The sequence below is a fragment of the Ipomoea nil genome, unplaced genomic scaffold (assembly GCF_001879475.1).
Source record: "Ipomoea nil cultivar Tokyo-kokei standard unplaced genomic scaffold, Asagao_1.1 scaffold0276, whole genome shotgun sequence".
Classification (NCBI taxonomy): Eukaryota; Viridiplantae; Streptophyta; class Magnoliopsida; order Solanales; family Convolvulaceae; genus Ipomoea; species Ipomoea nil.
In genome coordinates, this window is record NW_017616704.1 from 2,747,359 (window position 1) to 2,767,729 (window position 20,371).

The window sequence follows — 20,371 nt, forward strand, 5'->3', positions numbered from 1 at the left end:
TGTTTGCGTTCTACCATGTGAAGGACATGAAGAGGGTTTTGGAAGACGGCCCTTGGTCGTTTGAGAATCATACCCTAGTTTGTCGGCAGGTATGCGCGGGTTATCTTCCTGGGGAGGTGAAACTGGATACGGTAGACATGTGGATACAGGCATATGATTTGCCCATGGGTTATACTTCAAACATAATCCTTGAGCAAGTTGGCAACTATGTGGGGAAATTTATTCGCACGGATGACAGGTCGGTGGGTGGGGCTTGGAGAACCTTTTACAGGATCAGGGTTGCGGTTAGGCCTGGGCACGGGTCGGGTTCGGATTCGACCCGAGGGTATACTGACTACCCGAATTATTTCGGGTTGAATTTATTTCTATCCGAACTCGAACCGAATTATGCTAATTTTATACGGGTTCGGGTTAATTTGTTCGGGCCGGGTTCGGGTTCGGATTAACCATACCCGAAATATGTAAACTAATATTTTTTTTTTATAAAAACATTTTAAAAATCATTAAAAAAATCATCAAATTTAATTTATCCTAAACTAAAATTCTAAATGCAATTGACAAAATGAAAGTTAAATACTATAATACTTAATAATAAACAATGGCCATTTTACATCTTACAAAAATATTATGCAAAATATTACAAATTTGCATTTTACACTTACTAAATACAAAATACTAACAATTAATTACAAACCGTGGCCATTTTACATCCACAAATATACACACAAATGCCACAAAATCCTGTGAATTCACATAGAAAAATAAAATAATTATAATTAAATTAATAAATCATAATCTAATCTAGAATAAACATACAAATTTATGTGTCTTTAAAATGTATACATAGCAATTATACCAGTGTATCAAAATGCACAGCACAGGAGCTGAGGGGCTGCTGAAATGTAAAACAACAGCTTCAAAGTTCAAACTGCAAAATTCTAAAAAAAAAAACATAGTTCAATAATATGCAATTTTCTAAGTTTTTCATAATTCTATATATAAATAACTAGAATTGTGTGCTCAGTACCTTATCCAATTTAGGCATTCGACATTTCATCATTCATCACTAAGCAGTATCCAACACCAACTGTAAACAATAAAATATTAAAAATTTTAACATCAGAAAACTAAAAACTGTTTACTAAACTAAAATTGAACAATCAATTAATAGATGAAAATATTTACCCAAAAAAACCATAATCAAGGATTCAAGGATGCAGAGCAGTGGACAGTTTCACATTCAAAGCAGTAGTTTGTATATTGAAAGCTTCCAAAAAGGCCAAAAGCATTCTTAAACAAATAGAGTATAACTAATTAGAATTAAATTAATTAATAATGATCTAAATTTATGAGAAGGATTATAAAAATTTACCTTAACTGCAACCTGCAAATTAGTGGCAAAGACAAAACTGTTAACAATTAATGATTGCAATTAAAAAAAAAACTGTAGACTTAAAATGAAACTAGAAAAATGTTTACACATTTACCAAATCACCACCTGCAATTCTGCCAGTTAAGTAGTTTACCAATTCACCACTGTTTCAAAATTTCATTGCCAAGCTTCCCAAAAAGTCAAAAACGTTCTAAAAACAAATATGTTAATTAATTGAATAATAATTGAACTATTGAAGTATTGAATGAAAATGAAGTATTGCTCAACATACCACTAAAACTTCCAAGTTTCAACTTTCCAAATAACTAAGCAGCAGTCCAACAAAAAACATAACCTCCAAAAAAACATAACCTCCAAAATAACAAAAAGTCAAAAACCACAATCTCAAAAAATAACATAACCATTTTACTTATCAAGAGTATTTGGAGTTGAATGATCCACAGCCACATCTATGACATAAATATAAAATAGGGGTGTTAGACAAATCACAAGATACAAATAATAAAACATATTACTCTAAGTCATATCATTATATAAAATAACTTATTACCTTGTTCTATTTTCTCAAGAAGATTGCAATCCTCCTCAATATTAACTGATTTTGCGCAAGGTCGAATCCAATCTTTGGCACAGATTAATGCTTCCACCATTTTTGGTGTCAAGCTACTTCGAAAGTCATCTAGTACCCTGCCCCCAGTACTAAAGGTTGATTCAGATGCAACTGTAGAAATTGGGACAGCTAGAACATCTCTTGCCATTTCAGCCAAGATTGGAAATCTTGGTTGATTCACCCTCCACCAGCGCAAGATATCAAAGGATTGTTCATCTTCTACATCTTCTCCCAAATATTTGTCTAGTTCTGTCTTTTCAATTGCAGAACCAGATTGATTTTTGAATTTTTTAAATCTATTCATTAGACCAGCAATGCCTTGACAATCAGAACCAGAAACTACATCATTTGAAGTTAAAGAAATAGATCCCATGTTTTCAAAACCAGACTTTGGAACATGAGATGACTCATTACAGTTTCTGTATGCATTAAACAATCTGTAAGTTGCCTCTTTAATCATTTTTTCAAGCTTTTTCCCATCCACTAAACCATGCATTTCTGTCAAGACAAATGTGAGGAATTCCAATTTTTTGGTTGGATCAAGAATTACAGCAATGAAAATAACCATATTCATTTGCTCAGGCTTCCCCCAATACTTTTCAAATTTTGAAATCATCCTATTTGCCATCAAACTGAGTTCAAGATTAGTGGAATATTTCCAATCTTTCAAGATTTTATCAATTGCACTTATTTCAGGCAGAAATGAATTGGAAGTGACATATAAACTCCCTGAAACCCTAACTGTCATGTCGTAGAAGAATTTTAAAAAGTTAACCATTCTTCTCACAACATCCCAATCAGTGTCATTTGGAACTCTAAGTGGTGCAACATTTAATTCCTTTTCAAACTGAGAATCTTGCCTATCATATCTCTCAAAAGCCCTCTGAAATTTTTCTGCAACATCTAGCATCATATAGGTGCTATTCCACCTAGTTGGCACATCTAAACAAAGAGCTTTATTACATTCAATTTTTTCCCTCTCAGCACAATCCTTAAACTTTTTCAGCCTAGCTGGGGACTGCCTAACATACCTAACAGCAGCTCTAACAGCATTCACAGACTCAGATATGTCCTTTAAGCCTTCATGAACTACTAAATTCAAAATGTGGGCAACACATCTCATATGTAAGTGCTCAGAATCACAAATGCTTGTTCCCCAATTCTTTAAAACAGATTTTAATGACCTAATTGCAGTATCATTTGCACTTGCATTGTCCACAGTAACACAGAAGAGTTTGTCAATCCCCCATTCAATCAGGCACTTCTCAATTGCTTCAGCAATATCAGCGCCTCTATGAGATTCAATTGGAGTAAAATTTAAGACACTTTTATGCAATTGCCAATCTTCACTTATCCAGTGGGCTGTGAGACACATATATGACAATCTTTGATTAGATGTCCATGTGTCAGTTGTAAGAGAGACTCGTTGTTTACTCTGTTTAATTATCCACTTCATATTTGCTTTTGCTTGAGTATAAATTTCCAAGCAATCTCTAGTTATTGTTCTTCTAGATGGCAACACAAATGTTGGTGGTAAGGATATACTGACAAAGTGCTTGAAACCAGATTTCTCTACCACACTAAATGGCAGCTCATCTATTATTATCATTTCAGCAATTGATTTTCTTGCATGGCTATGGTCAAATCTCCAATTGCTAGGTTGACCTAGAACAGATTCCCCCTTATCATTTACCAGCAACTTGTTAATTTTGAACTGAGTTTGGCCTGGATTTTTTATGTTAGGGTTCTGCTTGCATGTGACCATGTGATTTCTTAGATTAGTCGTTCCATGTTTTTTAGGATCTGCAGCCCAAACCCTCTTACAGTAGACACACTTGGCTTCTATCAAATTATCATTGCCATCCTTAATTTTTTCGAAATGAACCCAAACATCTGATCTGTCTTTAATTTGTTTCCTTTTTCTAGATTTCTGTTTAGTTGTATCAGGTTCCATTTGTGGATCAGCTGTTTGTAAGCCAATTTGTTCATTTATTTCATTTGGTTCAGCCATCTGTAATCTACAAAGATTTTAAGTTTTAACATGATTGATGTAAGTTTACATTAAATTTTAAAAACTATATAACTTTTAATTCCAGAAATTCCAGTTTAAACTGGAATGATTTCATTCCAGTTTTTGAAATGAGAAACTGGAATTTTCATTACAGTTTGAATGTGTTTAAACTAGAATGAAAATTCTAGTTTCTCATTCTAGAAATTGGAATTTTCTCCAGTAAACATTAAACATAGTAACACAAAACATATAAATATATACAAAATTTCATAATTACCTACCACACATACACAAAACAAACCAAAAAAAAAAACAAAACACAAAATTCATAAACCTACATCACATAAGCAAAAAAAAAAAAAAAAAAAAAAAAAAAACTATAACATTACAGTTTCTGAACTGAGAAATTGGAATTTTCACTCAAGTTTAAACACATTTAAACTAGAATAAAAATCACAGTTTCTCATTCCAGAAACTAGAATGTTTCTCCTGTAAACAGTAAACATAGTGAGAGATATAGTAAACTGTAAACTGGAATGTTTCATAAACATTTAATTTTCTTGAAAAAAAATGAAAAAATAGCAATAGGCTTTTAGGCTTGTTACTGAGTTACTCAGCAACTTGTTAAAGAGGCAGAGACAAAGAAAATAGAGTTTTCTCAGCAAAAACTAGATATCTTCAAATATGAGATCTAAGATCTTCACAGTAAAAAAAAAAATCAGATCTTCCCAAATCTAGAGTTTCCTAAGTAAAACTATAAATGAAAAAAAAAAGTATACCTGTTACTGTTAGTCCCCTGTTATTCTAATACTCTCTGCGTCTAAGAGAGGGAGATAGGTCTCGAAGCCTCGAAGGTCCAAAGGAGATATACCAACTATGGTTTCCTGCAAATGAGGTTAGATGATGTTAAACTCGTTATGAGTAGATGATGTGGAAAGGGGACTTAGTCACTTACCGAAGAGAGAACAAGAGACTCAGAGAGCCGGAGCCGGAGTCTCGAAGGTGGAGTGGAGACGGAGTCGCGATCCTCACGGAGTGTCTAAGGGTGAGAAGCGGAGAGGCGGTCTCCGCCTCGCCGGTCAGGCAGAGACGGAGAAGACTCCGGTGAAGGCTCTGGGCTACGCGTCTGCCGTCAAGGTGAGAGACAGAGAGGTTAGAGGTAACTGGTAAGACACTGAGAGGAATGAGAGACTGAGAGCGTTTGAGTGGAGGAGAGGGAAAGGCGAGCGGCGCTGAAAATCTAAAATGAAGGGGTGTGGTCTGAAACCCTAAACTAAACACACATATATATACTAATAATTTTCGGGTTCCGGGTCGGATTCGAAATTTATTCCTTAAACCCGGAACCCGAACCGATATAACATTCTACAGCCTTGTTTTTTCCGGGTTTGGCCCGTGGTTGGTCGAATCCGACCCGAATCGGGTTGGGCGGGTCGAACCCGCGAGAATTTCGGGTTAAACCCGTTTTTTGCCCACCCCTAGTTGCGGTTCCTATTGATAAGCCATTGAAACGTCGAATGAAGCTGATACGGAGGGATGGATCTTGGGGGTGGGTGAATTTAAAGTACGAGCGTTTACACAATTTTTGTTTTTGTTGTGGGATGCTAGGGCACCTGGATAAATTCTGCAAGACGGCAATGATCTCAGATATACCCCGAGAGTTTTTCCCGTTTGGTGAGTGGATGCGAGCGGGTCGGCGAAGGGGACCGAGCCCGATCGGGTACTCCTGGCTCTTGCCGCCGGAGGGCTCGGTGAGGGCGGTGACGCCGGTACCGGCAGAATCGGAGGGGACGGCGTCGTCGAATGGGGCTCAGGAGGATGTGCATATGGCGTCTGTACGGCATGAAACGGAGGAGGGGGTTGTGGCCTCGGCAAAGAGGCGGAGGCCGGGTGTGGTGGATGGGGGCCGTGAGGTTGCAGAAGGGGAGGATGAGATGACGGTTGAAAGCAATCCAAAAAACTTGTTCGTGGCGGGTTCTGGTCCCCAGACCTGCCCAGTCCAATGAGTACGCTAAGTTGGAACTGTCGTGGCTTGGACAATCCACAGACAGTTCGCGAGATCACGGACATGGTGTCCAATAAGAAGCCTGACTTTGTGTATCTTATGGAAACTAAGGTGGCTAGAGTACATGCGGAGAATTTACGGATTAAGATTGGATTTGAGGGGCTGTTCTATGTGGATAATGATGGCTTGTCCGGGGGACTGGCTTTACTATGGAGAAGAAACAATACGGCGAGACTGATTAAATACTCCAAGAACCATATTGATGTGGAGATTAGTATGCCGGGGCTGGAGAAGTGGAGAATGACATGTTATTATGGTTTCTCACAACGACATAGGCGGGAGGAGGCGTGGGACCTAATAAAATCATTTGTGCCGCAGTCGGATCTTCCATGGGTGATGATTGGTGACTTTAATGATTTGTTATATCAACACGAGAAACGGGGTGGTAATCTTCACCCGAATAGATTGCTCAGGGGCTTCGGGGATACCATTGCACAATGTGGCCTGTCCCAGTTGCCGATGGAAGGATATCAGTATACATGGGAGAAAGGGAAGGGAACTGTTGACTGGATTGAGGAGAGATTGGACAAGGTTTTAGCCACAACTGAGTGGTGTGGAATTGTGCCTCACAGACGAGTTGTTAATCTCCTGACAAGAAAGTCTGATCATTCGGCAATCTTCTTGAGTATCCACGATCCTGGAGGAGGGGGGGGGGGGGGGTGGAAAGAGGCGGAGATTCAGATTTGAGATGTCCTGGCTGCATGACGAGGGGTGTAGGAGGGTGGTGGAGGAGGCGTGGGGGGAGTGGAGAGGTGCTGGAGTTCAGGATTGTATAGATCACTGTGGGCGACGCTTGTCGCGCTGGGGTGGTGAAAGGCACCATAATTATGGTGAGCAGATCCAGTATCTTAGGAAAGAACAACTGCGCCTGAGGGGACATATGGATCCAGGATCGCTTGCTGAATTTCAACGCATTGAGGAAATTCTAGCTCGAGTGGAATGCCAGGAGGATGCCTACTGGAAACAAAGAGCCAAGCAGCATTGGCTAAAAGAAGCAGATGCGAACACTAGATTTTATCACAGTGGCTATTCTATACCATTTATGGAGAGCACGGAATGGAGCGGTTTGGGATGCCTGCCTAAGAAGACCCATGAGTGTCCTAGCCACCGCAAGGACCACCTTGAATGCATGGACCCGAACACACAAGCCCATCACGCAGCCCCATGCGATGGAAGAACAGCTGCTGCCGTCGTCTGCTCCACACCAGCCGGCTCCGCAACAGCACGGCCCGCTCCCCACCACCGTGCCAACACAGCTGCTACAGCCGCCACAGTCGGCCCAATGCTACATAGACGCCGGGTACAACCATCGAACGAACGCCGCAACGGTAGGTGCGGTTCTTTTCTCGGCAGATGGCGATTATCTTGCGGTGTTCAGCGCTCCACTCACAACATGCTTCTCACCCCTCATGGCCGAAACAATCGCATGCGAGGAGGTACTTTCATGGCTCCGAGATCGTGGCGAGCAAAGAGTACGTATTTTTACAGATTGTCAGGCACTACAGCGACAATTAACTTCATCTATGCCCTCTCCAAGATCATACGTTGGATTTGCTTTACACGCATGTAAAGCCTACTTACCGTCTTTTCAGTTTATTCGGTTTACTTTCGTACCTAGATCTCAGAATTTTTTAGCGCATAGTTTAGCTTCTACTGCTTTTAATTTCGCTACTGCTATGTACTGGGACACTGCTCCCCCGGATGCTATTGCTGCATATCTATAAAATAACCATATTATGGTTGCCTTAAAAAAAAAGATACTAATTTTAAATTGAATATTATAAAAATTAAATTGTACGTAGTAAATAACTTAAGCCAAATTTTATTAATTGAATTTGATAGAAAATGAGACAAAAAGAGTATTATGTACGGGGTATATATCTAGGAGGTAAAATACATTGCCATCGGTGTCATCGATATTCTCTAAAATATATAGATTTACCAGATATATCACACACGCTGAAATTTTGATGAATAGCATCGAACTATAACTGGTTCGTTGCCTATATCTACGCCTAAATTCAGGAAGCTCGGTTCACAAACCCAAGAAGGCAGGAGCATCATATCACTGAAACTTCCATCCAATCCAGCTAACAGTCTAACACGCACGATAAATATACAGTCGCTGCCGTAGAAATGGGCGCTGTAAATATCTGGAACGCCATGGAAGTTGCAGAGGGAGCTAGCAACGGCCAGACCTCCGGTATTCCGTCGTCGCATCTCACCATCGATCACTCGCTTTCTATTCCCGAGATGAAGCCTCGCCTCGTGTACGCTCTATTCCTCTATCTCTCTGTTCCTTAAATTTCAGCTTCGTATTTAATGTTAGACGTATATTTAGAGTCGTTTTCTACTGTTCGGGCTCCGCAGCTAGTTTTTCATGATACGTATGGCCGGCGATGGTTAGGTTTAGATTTAGATTGGGGGGCTTCATTCATGTCTTGGTAAAATGATTCAACTGTGGTTGACGTTGATGGAAATTTCATTGTTGTCAACTGTAATGTCCCTGCGAATCTGATAGAGAAGAACAGAGAATAGGTTGCAGTAGAAATTAGGGGAAGAGAAGAGAGAGTTTTGGGAAGAAAATCAGAAGTTTATTCTTATATCCAAGCATAGTACTCCAATACAATCCACTCCATATTTATACTAGAAGATGTCTAATAACAAAACTCTAGCTAAAATATCCAGTAACAACCCAGCAACAAACTAAAAGAGTGAAACAACGCTTCCTGCCCTGCTGATGTCACGAGGGTCTGCTGACAGCTCGGGGGTGTTGCATCTGTTGAATTTGGAAGATGGAATGGCCTCGCGGGCGGAGAATAACACACCCGCCAGTTAAGCGGAAGCAAGAATGAAGAATCAGGAATGAGAGGATGTATATGAAACTGAAAGGTTACAATATATTCTATATTTTCTCACAGTACATATATATATATATATATATATATATATATATATATATATATATATATATATATATATATATACAAATACAAATACATAACTGTAAATACCTATCCATAAACTAACACCTATTCATAAACAGACACAACCCTATTGATAAACCTAACTATTTAGTTTTCAACATCAACTAAGCATGCTTAATTATGATCGGGTTAGATTGATTAGGCCTAATAATCAGTAGAACTTGGACAAGATTTTGGGACTTTCAGGTGTGTGAGAAATGAGAAAAATATACTCCACATATATTTCTAAATTGATACATCTTGTTGATGGAAAAATACGCTTGTTTTGCAGTGTTGTTCTCAGAATCTTTATAGAGTAAATTTATGCTACAGTTCATACTTTTTCTCATGTTAGACTTAACATCTAATCTTTAAATTGCAATGGTTTGCAAATTGTACTTTAATATTATGCTCCTTAAAAATTCCATTAAATTTCTTATTTTAGTTAAGAGATAAAAAAAATCTATTTTACATAGTGCAACCCAAATGTTAAATTGATTACAATTAATAAATTAATAAATAGACATAACAAATGTTGTATCAGCATATAATTTAAAGAGAAGAAGATTCAATTTCAAATACATCAACCCAACTTTTCTATATTTAATACTTATTTTCATGATTTGTTATTGTTATTAAGGGTGTTGTTATTTATATACATTGCTGTTAATTGTAAACTGATTGAAATTTTAAGTTGCATTATGTAAATGTTTTTCTTAATGACAAACATACTCTTAAGAAAACAGGGTGAGTGCATATAATTGTTATATTTAATTGAAAATTAATGAAATTTGTTGTCCATTATCATTTTCAAACTATAGGACGACAAACCATTACAATTTTAAATGTAGGTTGCTAAGTGTAAAAAAGGAAAGGGAAAGAAATTTGATTTCATTAATCAAACTTGGGTAGAATTTATTTTTCATTTGTAGCTTTCCAATTTTTGTTCTTGAACTTTAGTGTGTAAATTTTCCTTCAAATTTCTAGTTCAATACTGCTTAAAATGAACTTTTCTTGATATTGAACATGGCATCTTTGTATAACTTGTTTGCAATTCAAGAATTTGTGTGATTCTCACCCTTCTAATGTGTAACTGATCCTTGTTCTCTGTCTCTCTCTCTCTTTGGGTTTCTATGTGGCTGTAAAAAAATTTGCAGGGAGCTGTGCAAGGTTCTTTTCAAGAAATGGCCAAATTTGGATGCTTCTCACTTGTCTGTTGAGACTGTTTCTGGTGGCATCACAAATCTGTGTGGGTATTTTTTTTTTTTTTTTTATGAACAAATTTATGGTAATAACAAAATTAGCCTAGTTTAAGTTCCAAACCTTGGCCAAAAGTAGCGATTCAGTGTGTTGTTTCTTTTTCTGCAAACTGATATTCATACTTCCCTGAAGTTTTTTTTTTTTTTTTTTTTTTGTCCATACATTGTTAAATCTTTTTAAAAACATCCCTGAGACAACTAATTTCTTTTGCTGCAGTACTGAAAGTATCCATAAGGGAAGATAGTAGCAAAACTGTGGATCTGATGGTTAGATTATATGGACCTAATACTGAATACGTCATCAACCGTGAAAGAGAACTTCAGGTTAGTATCTAATTCTATTGTTAACTCAGCTAGTAGGCTTTGGTCATACTATTTGGAGTTCTAAGCAGTTTGCATTGGGTTAATCTTAGCTAAGAATTACAAAGTACAAATGATCAATGAATTTCCAGACCACCAGGCAGTATACTTCTCTGAAGTCGTTCTGGTCATGTTATATGCAGTTCTTTTAAAACTAACTTTAAATTTTAGTCTTCAGTGTCTTTTCTGAGATGACTATTTTAGTATTTTTATCTTCAAACTGTAGTATTTAACACTACATAACTTCTGTCATATATAATGTAATTATCTCCCCCTTATATCAATAAAATAAAATGTTTCCGTTCCATCAAAATAACAAATAACATGAAACTTCCCGGTACCTTTTAATTCATTATCAACTTTATTATGGTTTTTTAAGGCATTCAACAGAGCTGAAGTTCATGAACTCCTTTTTTAAGATTTCTGTTTTGTATTATTATCATATGAATAGCTTAACCTTAGCATTTTCTGGAAATTGTTGCAAATAGGGAGTTATCCTGCATATGAATCCAAATTAGGGCAATAGGGTCTAAATGGTTTCTTAGTTTACTGATGAATGTGATGGCCAGTCCCCTAGTTTCTAAACATTTTATACTTAGGTTGCCAGTATATCACACTTTTGATCACAGGCTTTATGTGTGGGCAATTGGTGGCCTAGAGTCTGAGTTGTAGAACGGGGCAAATAATGATGAAGTTCTACAAAATGCTCTACTGGAACTATTAACCATATAGTTCATGCATAATAAATTCTGTATACTATATTCTGTCAAAAAAGTTCTGTTTATCATATTTATCTCTCTTACACTTTACCTGGCAGAATGAGGGTATATAAGATTTCTACAAATTCTCTGCTTACTTATGCTTGTTTTTTTATTATTTTTTTAATTTTAATTTTTAATGTGGAGTAGATGTTCAAAAAAAAAAATCTAATTATGTGTCTTCACTGTTTTGCATTAGATATCCTTTACAAATGTAATATCTACTTGATTTATTTCTAAATTTCCGTCCAATTTTCTACTGATATAATTGCCTACCCTCCGTGATTGTTTGTAATATGTTGCATTTAGGCCATTCCATACCTCTCAGCTGCAGGGTTTGGTGCCAAGTTGCTTGGAGTTTTTGGGAATGGCATGGTTCAGTCATTTATTCATGCATGTACCTTAACACCCTCAGGTAGGAATATGAAAGATAACATTTTACTGTGCTATGAATTCTAAATGTCAGGTAGAGATGATAATTCTGGTGCTGATTTGAGAAAAAGTAACTCCATTTCTGCAAGCGAAAATCCACATATCTTGTCCTTTTTTTTTTCCTCTGCATTTTTTGTTTTTGTTTTTGTTTTGTTTTTGTTTTGTTTTTTTTTTGTTTTGTTTTTGTTTTGAGATATTCTCCTCTCTGTTTATTTTAATTTTCATTTATTTCCTACTGCCGAAGTGCTATTCTTTTCACACACAAGTTTTTCAATGATTGAATTTGAACTCATTGAGTACAGGTTAGACTCCTTAGGAATAACAGTTCTGCTGGTGGAGAATACATATGAAACTTATTGGAGTGTTGAAAATTTCATTGATGTGATTTATTGAATTTCTAAATAGACATGAGAAAACCAAAGCTAGCAGCTGAAATTGCAAAACAACTACACAAGTTCCATCAGGTGGAAATTCCAGGCTGCAAGGAACCTCAACTTTGGCATGACATATTCAAGTTCTTTCAAAAGGGTATTTCTTTTATGACTCCTTTTCATACAACATCAAATGATTAAGATGATTTATATTTCCTGCATTGTGTAACATCTCAGATTCCTGTGTGACACAGATGAGGATTTCCATTTAGATTACCTGCAGTCATCTTCCATCTGTCCTTATGCTTTATTTTCTATTTTCTACTGTACTTGCAGCATCAACTCTTGAGTTTGATGATAGTGAGAAGCAAAGAAAGTTTAAGACAATCTCATTTGAAGAAGTCCATAATGAAGTCAATGAGCTTAAGGTTGTCAAATATCCAGTAAATTTGCTGATTTTTGGGTCATATGACCCCTCATAAAGTTCACTGGAGATAAGTAGTTATGTATCACTTGACATTAACAAGAAAAACACTTGTGTATTTTCCAAGAGATACCAGGAATCATTGGATTCTTTGAGACTTAATGAACCTATGACAACTTAGTAATTTTTATAGCTTACTTGTAATAAATATGACTTCTTTCTTTTTTTTTTTTTTTTTTTTTTTTTTTAATTATTTTTTATTTTTTATTTTATTAATGTGGAACAGGAATTGACTAGTCACCTTAATGCTCCAGTGGTTTATGCTCATAATGATTTACTTTCTGGCAATTTGATGCTCAATGAGGAAGAAGGTAATTATGCCCTTAGCTTACCTTTATAGTTGCATTTTGATCCCACCCTATTATGCAGATACAAAGAAACTGTGTATGAAATGAATTTTCTTCTCATGTATATACTTTCTGCTGTTGTTACTTCATGGTCAAGCCAAACATTTAAAATATTATCAATTCATGTGATCATTGCATGTCAGCTTCATTGAGTTTATTCAAACCAATCTCATTGTTTTTGAAATTCTCATGGAGCTAGTGAGCCAAGCTTGACTGAGACAGGAATAACAAACCAGATTTCCTGTTTGAATTTGGCTCAGCTTGTTATAGGAATTAACTGTTTCTTACTAACCCTAGTCTAAGGTAAAGATACATAATTACCATTCAATTAAGTGATGGAGAAGGCTAAATGAGCTCTTCATGTAAATTCTTATCGACTGATGATTCTACTGTTTTTGATAATCTCATTTCCGTGGTGTATGTCCAGGAAAACTCTATTTCATTGACTTCGAGTATGGATCCTATAACTATAGAGGTTTTGACATAGGGAATCACTTCAACGAGTATGCTGGCTATGAATGTGATTACAGCTTGTGTGTTACCCCTTCCTTTTCTTCTCTATTCCATTCAAACGATTGTGTTATGCTCTTTGAACATGAAATTGTAGTTTGGGTATGTTATCTGATGTAGGTACCCAACAAAGGATGAGCAGTACCATTTCTTCAGGCACTATTTAGAACCTGAAAGACCATACGAGGTGTGTTGGCAACATTATTATTACTCTCATTCCTCTAAATTTTGCACAATTTTTTATATTCAACTGAATCTTTGAGTTTGGCTGGATTTGTCTTGATCTTAGCAACAAATCATTTTTAATTTTATTTAGGAATAAGGGTCAAATAGGCCACTGAATTGCACACGAGAATGCAATTAGGCCACTGAACCTAAAAAACTTAAAATTGGGTCCCTAAACTAACCAATTTCTTTCGATTTGTCAATTTTTCAAGTTTCTCAAGTTGCTAACAGGTTACCCCTCCACCTAGGATGCATATGTGGCATTTTAAAAAAAAATAAATTATTTTTAAATTAGTTTTTTAATATTTAATAAATAAAAACTAAAATAATTTATTTTTAAATTAGTTTTTTTAATGTTTAATAAATTAAAACTAAAATAATTTGTTTTTTTTTTTAAAAAAAAAATAAAATATCGTACAGGGGCTTAGATTTTATTTTCAAAAAAAAAATATTTTAGTTTTTTATTTATTAAACATTAAAAAAACTAATTTAAAAATAAATTATTTTAGTTTTTATTTATTAAACATTAAAAAAACTAATTTAAAAATATTTTTTTTAAATGCCACATATGCATCCTAGGTGGAGGGGTAACTTGTTAGCAACTTGAGAAACCTGAAAAATAGACAAATTGAATGAAATTGGTTAGTTTAGGAACCCAATTATAGGTTTTTTAGGTTCAGTGGCCTAATTGCATTCCCGTGTACAATTCAGTGGCCTATTTGACCCTTATTCCTTTTATTTATTTATCTTTTACCAACAGTTCATCTCTGTTAAAGCTTTTTACCTCATGGTGACACGATGGGGATCATTCACAACAAAGTTATTATTATTATTGTTATTGTTATTATGACAGGTCTCTGAGAAAGACCTTGAGGCTCTATATGTCGAGACCAGTACTTACATGTTAACATCTCATTTGTATTGGGCTTTGTGGGCCCTAATCCAGGTACTACTATATAGTACTCTGTATTTGAAGATCTCAATTACAAAGCCGTGCCGGGCAAATTATACCATGGAGCAGGGTCTACCTTGCATTGTAGACTAGTTCAAAAATAATCTTCAAATTCTGTATCTATAGTTGACACATTCTGTACTTGCAGTTGATAGTTTCTGTACATGTAGCTATCATATTATGTGTCAGCAATTATCAAGTCAGATTCTGTATCTATAGTTGACACATTCTGTACCTGCAGTTGATATTCTCTATACCTGTAGCTATCATATACATGCACAGAATGTGTTAACTGTAGGTACAGAATGTGTTAATTGAAGGTACAGAACTTTTGTATCAGGGTTCACAATGCAATATCAACCCTGGTCCATGGTATAACAATTGTTGCCGCCCTCCCTGCTCTTTACAATATAAAGGATTGAAGCCCAAAATGAAAGCCTCATAATGCATGCATGCATGCGTGTTGTTTTCTTTGACAGGCAAAAATGTCTCCGATTGAATTTGATTACCTTGGTTATTTCTTCCTGCGTTTCAACGAGTACAAAAGTCAGAAAGAAAGGTGCTGTTCCTTGGCAAAAGCATACCTCTTGGGTTCTAAGAAATAACAAACCTTTTTATTAGCAAATTTATGTGTTGTCATTTGACTGGAAATCTACTTGAGGCCTCTGCTTTTCATTTGAAGTGAAGTGTTGTTTTCTGGGTGTTGTAGCTGGTCAGGGCACTTCAAACAATCCTCATATTTTTTTTATTAATTTTACTTTTCCCTTTCCTTTTATATATTATCATGATTGATGAACAGTATGTTGTGTATGTGTGTAAAGTTGGGGATTACAGTAGCCGTGGGGGTGAATTTGGTCGATTACAAAGTAAAGAACATAATAGTGTTGTATAATATTGTAAAATCATTTGAAGGAAGTAATTTATATGTATGTAGCATATGACAATCATTTTCGTGGACTTGTTGATTGTCAAATGATACATAAGCTGTGTATGAGAACCACTTTGAGTGTAGAAAACAATGGAAACAGAATTAGCATCTAGCTAGTACCCTACCTTACCGTACCTAACCTAACAACACACTACCAATAATACAAGCAAATAAAGAGCCTTTACTGATCCAATCTTAGTTACATAATAATTCAAGCTTGAAGAAGCTGGCAGTGAACAATGCGACTCTTGGGCCGGTTCCTACCGGCAAGGGTTGATAAGAAATTTGTCACCATGCTTTTCAACTGCCCTCTTCCACCAATTGTTTCCCACAAATGCTCGGTTGTTGCATCATCACCATTACCATTACCATTACCGCATCTTGAAGAAACATCAACAAGAGAAATGCTCATGTTGTTTCTAATAATGCACAGTTTTCCTTGGAGAGGGATGAGCGCTGCAGCCTCTAGAGCCTTGGAATTCCCCAGATGCATCTTGCTATCGATATGCTTGCTCCAAGAATCTGTTGCTTCGTCATACACCCTTAGTTTGCATCCATCTCTACAGTCCAAAGCGTAGAGATGACCATTTAACGTAGCGCCTGGGCTTCTCCACCCTGTAACCATTCCATTAAAGACGGGGTTCCACACATCAGTTTCTGGTTGGTATACCTCGCTCAGAACCTGTCGGTGGGAACCCATGCCCTTTAAGAACCATTTTCCTTCATAAACAACTCCAGTGAAGGGTACCATTGGCGTGCTCATCTCAGAAACAAAGGACCATCTATTCTTGTGGGGATCATAAACTTCAGCTGATCTTAGAGGCCCGTGAACTCCCTCGCTCTCTCCACCCGCTACATATAAACAATTATTTATAACACAACAGCCAAAACGATGTCTCCTACGAAGCATATCTGGAGCACGGTGCCATTTATTAGTTCGTGCACTATAAAAGACAACTCTTCTCATGGACCCCTTCACAGGGTCTTTCCCACCAAACAAATACAGATGACAGCCACTAAGAACAGCAGATCCAAAACCAAGGGCTTCAGAATATTCTTTGGGTACAGGAGGGAGTGGGTGCCATTGCTGGTAAACGGGATCAAATGCATCACATGATATTTTCCCATCTCGCTCTCTCTTCATGATGTATATCCATTCCTCAGAAAGCCCTAGGTTCTTTCGAAGTGAGTAATAGAAATTACCAGCTAAGAGGCGATTCCATCTTTTGCAGACTAGGCGGAGCTTGCAATGCTCGGTTCTAGGGACTCTAATTAAACAAGCAACGGCAAGATCATCTGGAAGTCCAGGTAATAGAGGGTACTGGTTCCGGTTTTTGTCACGTCGTGGTTTTTCTCTAGTGGGATGAATACAAGGTTTGATATCTGGGCGAAGACAAAGTTTTGTCCCGGGCACATACTTTTTAGCACCGGCAACACTTTTGAGTCCTGCATCTACTCTACAAAGGCAAGCAGTTGTATCAACCTGAAATAAACAAGACTCCAATTTCTCAGTTCATCTTTAATTTCCACACAGATTAAGAAAAAGTTACTCCATATGATCGCTCGCATCAAAATTCATATAAGAGACGGTAAGCATAGTTAATGCTGAGAAACACAAATATGAGCCATCTATGAAATGCCATAATTTCTATTATGATTCTAAATTTCATAAATTAACACACCAATCCCATAGTAAGTGGGTGAGGAAGGATGTGAAAGAACCACTTGAAAACAGAAAATCAACTTCTTTTTTTTTTTTTTTTTTTTTTTTTTTTATTATTAAAATGAAATCAAAACATACTTTTGTCTTGAGTATCCCAACACAGTGGCCAGATTGTCAGAACAGGCACAATCAGAGATCTCATAATTTTCATCTGTCTTCTTTCTTGGCTTCTTTGGTCAATTCTCTTCCATGTCATATTAGCTACTTTTAAAGATAAGCACAACGGGTAGACCTACTTTTCAAATGAAACTCAAAGGCACTCAGGTTGCTTTCTTTTGTGAACGACAACCATGTGATGTTGTAATCAGGGATAATTAAAGAGAAGGAATTGTTTTTTTTTTTTTTTTTTTTTTTTTGTTTTGTTTTGTTTTGTTTTCATTAGTTGGCACATTATGTGCACACAGGAAAGGCCAAAAGGGTGAACAAACTAATAGTTTGATATTTTGTTCTGATGTGGCTACAAATCCCTCTTCATCACTCTCATTCGCTGCAATAACAGCATTCCATCTCTAGATTCTTCTCTCCAGACAATACCTCCAAACCTTTATAATAATCAACATGCAATGTTTTGAACCAATATTTTCGCAATTGTAACTGTGTGCCAGCATGCCCTATTGCATGCATGCCGACAACAACCTTTAACTGACACCAGTTCTACCGAGAGACAGATAGGCCATACGAGAATTGGTCTAAGCTTGCCAAATGCAAAAACTTAGGGTGTATTTGGTTCATGAGATTAGACACAAGGAATAGGAATGAAAGTCATAGACAATTAGACATTGTTTGGTTGTCAACTTTTTAAAATATAGGTATAGGATTTGATTACCCCTATAATTACAAAACCCATTACCTAATTAAAATCAGGTATCATTTCATTAATTCAGCCTTATCCCTCCTCTCATTTCATTGCTTCCTTATTTTGTCGCCTCCTCACTTCCTCACTGCATTGCCTACTTACTTCATCGTCACTCTTAAGTCAATTGCCTTGATTTTTTGTGTTTGTATTTTTAAAAGAGTTAATTACCGATTTGGTCCTTTGACTATGAGGATTTCACCACTTTGGTCATCGACTTTCAAAATTGACCAATTATATCCTCGACTATGCCTTTTTTACCCAAAATGATCCTAACCATTAGACATCCGTTAACTCGAGACCAAATTGGTAATTTTGCTATAGTCAAGGAACCATTTCGGTCATCACATGCACCATTTTCTTCTAAAGTTAATTACTGAAATGGTCCCTTGACTATAGCGAAATTACCAATTTAGTCCCGACTTAACGGATGTCTAACGGTTAGGACCATTTCGGGTAAAAAGAGCATAGTCGGAGACTAAATTGGGGAATTTTGGAAGTCAAGGACCAGATTGGTGAAATCCTCATAGTCGAGGGACCAAATTGGTAATTAACTCATTTTTAAAACCTTTATTCCAATTATATGGTCATAGATAACCAAACATTAATCAATATTAGTAATCATTCCAATTCCACCCTACTACCAAACATACAAAATACATTCACCAAAATCCATTCCAATTAACAAGTATTTGATTCCCATGTCCAAACCAAACACACCCTAAGTTATAAGAAACTGGCTATTGATTTTGATAAAAAGTAATAATAACAATAAGAAAACAATTGGTTGCTACACAGACCGTTAGTCAGCAGATTCAAACAGCAGCAAAAAAAACAAAAAAAACAACAGAACGCAAGCTTAAACCTTTGCTAATAGCATCACCATTAAAAGCAAACACCATAAGCCAGTCCAAGAATACAATCATGAAAGTTACGAATTTTACCAGAGGTGGCTGAATAACTCTATTATTTATTCTTGAATGATCAGTCATTTCCTTAATCCAAGTTTCTCCACATTAAGAATCTTCAACACCCAATTCAAAATTAAGTTGCTCTCTCTCAACAACCATCAGATCCTACATAGAAGTGAACACTTTTCAACAACAAATAGAAATAAGATTTGAATTAAGGACTACTAAACAACAAGGAAAAAAGATCTCACCTCTGGAAATATCACTTAAAATTTTTGGATCCAAGTGAAATGTCCCTTCAATTTATCCAAGAGTCTAAACTCCTAAACCCATGAAATTGAGAACATAATTCATATTTTAAAGCAAGACCAGAAGGGTCAACACAAGCTCATGAACTATACAAGCACAAGATTGACCAGCTCAAATTATCTTGACAACACATCCAATCAAGAAATCACATAAATGAACTCCCAAGACCTAAAATATAAAGAAGAGCAAATCAAATCATATTTTCAAAACTAACCCAAATGCGAGGCAGCCAGGTAAAGAGTGAAGAACAAGGGAAAAGCACTGATAGGAATATATAGCCTTCTTCCTCTCATTCTGATTCTCTCCCACCACCATCAAAGTCCAACTCAGCTGAACTCTGGACCCATAAAACAATGCTGTCATCACAACCTACCAAAGCATAGCAGCATGCTTAACAAGAAACCCAACACCCCACCATAAAACTATCAATACTTTCTTCAATTACATACTACAGGGCACAAATACGTGACAAGAAGAAAGTAAACTACAGCCTTTTGGGTGAAAGACTGAGTTTTTAGGGTAGAAAACAAGAGAGTAAAGGGTCAAAATGCGTGGCAAGTGGTAACGAGTGAGGGGAGAGAAAATTTTTCTACAAATCTTAAAATAAGATCGTGAATTAGAGGCAAAATGACAAAGATTTGAGAAAAATGGTAGTTGGTCAATCTTGAGAAATGTGCCTTAGACGTGGGAGAAAATTTCAAACGTGTGTGTGGAACGAGTCTTATTTTGATTCGATACGACGATCGTGTTTGGTGTATTTTGGCAACTTATATTTGGCGCTATATGTTTAGTTGAACGTGAATATTGGCAAATTATTATGTGGACCATGGTTCACAGTTTTGTATGGATCTTAATAAAAAATATATTTTTAATATATAAAAAAATATATTATTCGTGTATTGAA

General features: G+C 36.4%; 2 protein-coding genes and 1 long non-coding RNA gene across 4 annotated transcripts; 1 reads left to right on the forward strand and 2 right to left on the reverse strand.

The window, feature by feature from the left end:
* Nucleotides 1–1,194: 1,194 nt before the first annotated feature.
* LOC109156524 lies at nucleotides 1,195–1,658 on the reverse strand. The gene is made up of 3 exons (XR_002050038.1): nucleotides 1,488–1,658; nucleotides 1,373–1,384; nucleotides 1,195–1,290 (listed from the first exon to the last, which is right to left on the reverse strand). It is a non-coding gene; the product is annotated as an uncharacterized LOC109156524 (long non-coding RNA).
* A 6,361-nt stretch (nucleotides 1,659–8,019) lies between these two features.
* Nucleotides 8,020–15,539, forward strand: LOC109156518 (probable ethanolamine kinase). Of its 2 annotated transcripts, none has more exons than XM_019304375.1 (11): nucleotides 8,020–8,349; nucleotides 10,203–10,294; nucleotides 10,522–10,628; nucleotides 11,732–11,837; nucleotides 12,260–12,382; nucleotides 12,562–12,653; nucleotides 12,936–13,020; nucleotides 13,484–13,589; nucleotides 13,687–13,753; nucleotides 14,645–14,784; nucleotides 15,128–15,215. In XM_019304375.1, exons 1-11 carry the CDS (start codon nucleotides 8,216–8,218, stop codon nucleotides 15,186–15,188), a joined length of 1,113 nt encoding a protein of 370 aa, XP_019159920.1. In that variant the 5' UTR covers nucleotides 8,020–8,215; the 3' UTR covers nucleotides 15,189–15,215. The 2 variants fall into 2 exon arrangements, with proteins under 2 accessions (XP_019159920.1, XP_019159917.1); XM_019304372.1 differs by lacking the exon at nucleotides 15,128–15,215 and adding an exon at nucleotides 15,223–15,539 and having other exon boundaries at nucleotides 8,021–8,349; nucleotides 14,645–14,737.
* Nucleotides 15,540–15,648: 109 nt separating this feature from the next.
* On the reverse strand, nucleotides 15,649–20,090 carry LOC109156513 (F-box/kelch-repeat protein At1g55270-like). The gene is made up of 3 exons (XM_019304367.1): nucleotides 19,410–20,090; nucleotides 19,192–19,323; nucleotides 15,649–17,154 (listed from the first exon to the last, which is right to left on the reverse strand). Exons 2-3 carry the CDS (start codon nucleotides 19,237–19,239, stop codon nucleotides 15,883–15,885), a joined length of 1,320 nt encoding a protein of 439 aa, XP_019159912.1. The 5' UTR covers nucleotides 19,240–19,323; nucleotides 19,410–20,090; the 3' UTR covers nucleotides 15,649–15,882.
* Nucleotides 20,091–20,371: the final 281 nt, after the last annotated feature.

Excerpts from the sequence above, each read along its gene's own strand:
- LOC109156518 (XM_019304372.1), top strand. The coding sequence starts at position 8,216 with ATGGGCGCTGTAAATATCTGGAACGCCATGGAAGTTGCAGAGGGAGCT. Across the intron at positions 12,383-12,561 it reads ATTCAAGTTCTTTCAAAAGG|CATCAACTCTTGAGTTTGAT; the intron begins GTATTTCTTTTA and ends CTGTACTTGCAG. Across the intron at positions 12,654-12,935 it reads ATGAAGTCAATGAGCTTAAG|GAATTGACTAGTCACCTTAA; the intron begins GTTGTCAAATAT and ends AATGTGGAACAG.
- LOC109156513 (XM_019304367.1), bottom strand. The coding sequence starts at position 19,239 with ATGACTGATCATTCAAGAATAAATAATAGAGTTATTCAGCCACCTCTG. Across the intron at positions 17,155-19,191 it reads GAGTTATTCAGCCACCTCTG|GTTGATACAACTGCTTGCCT; the intron begins GTAAAATTCGTA and ends TGTTTATTTCAG.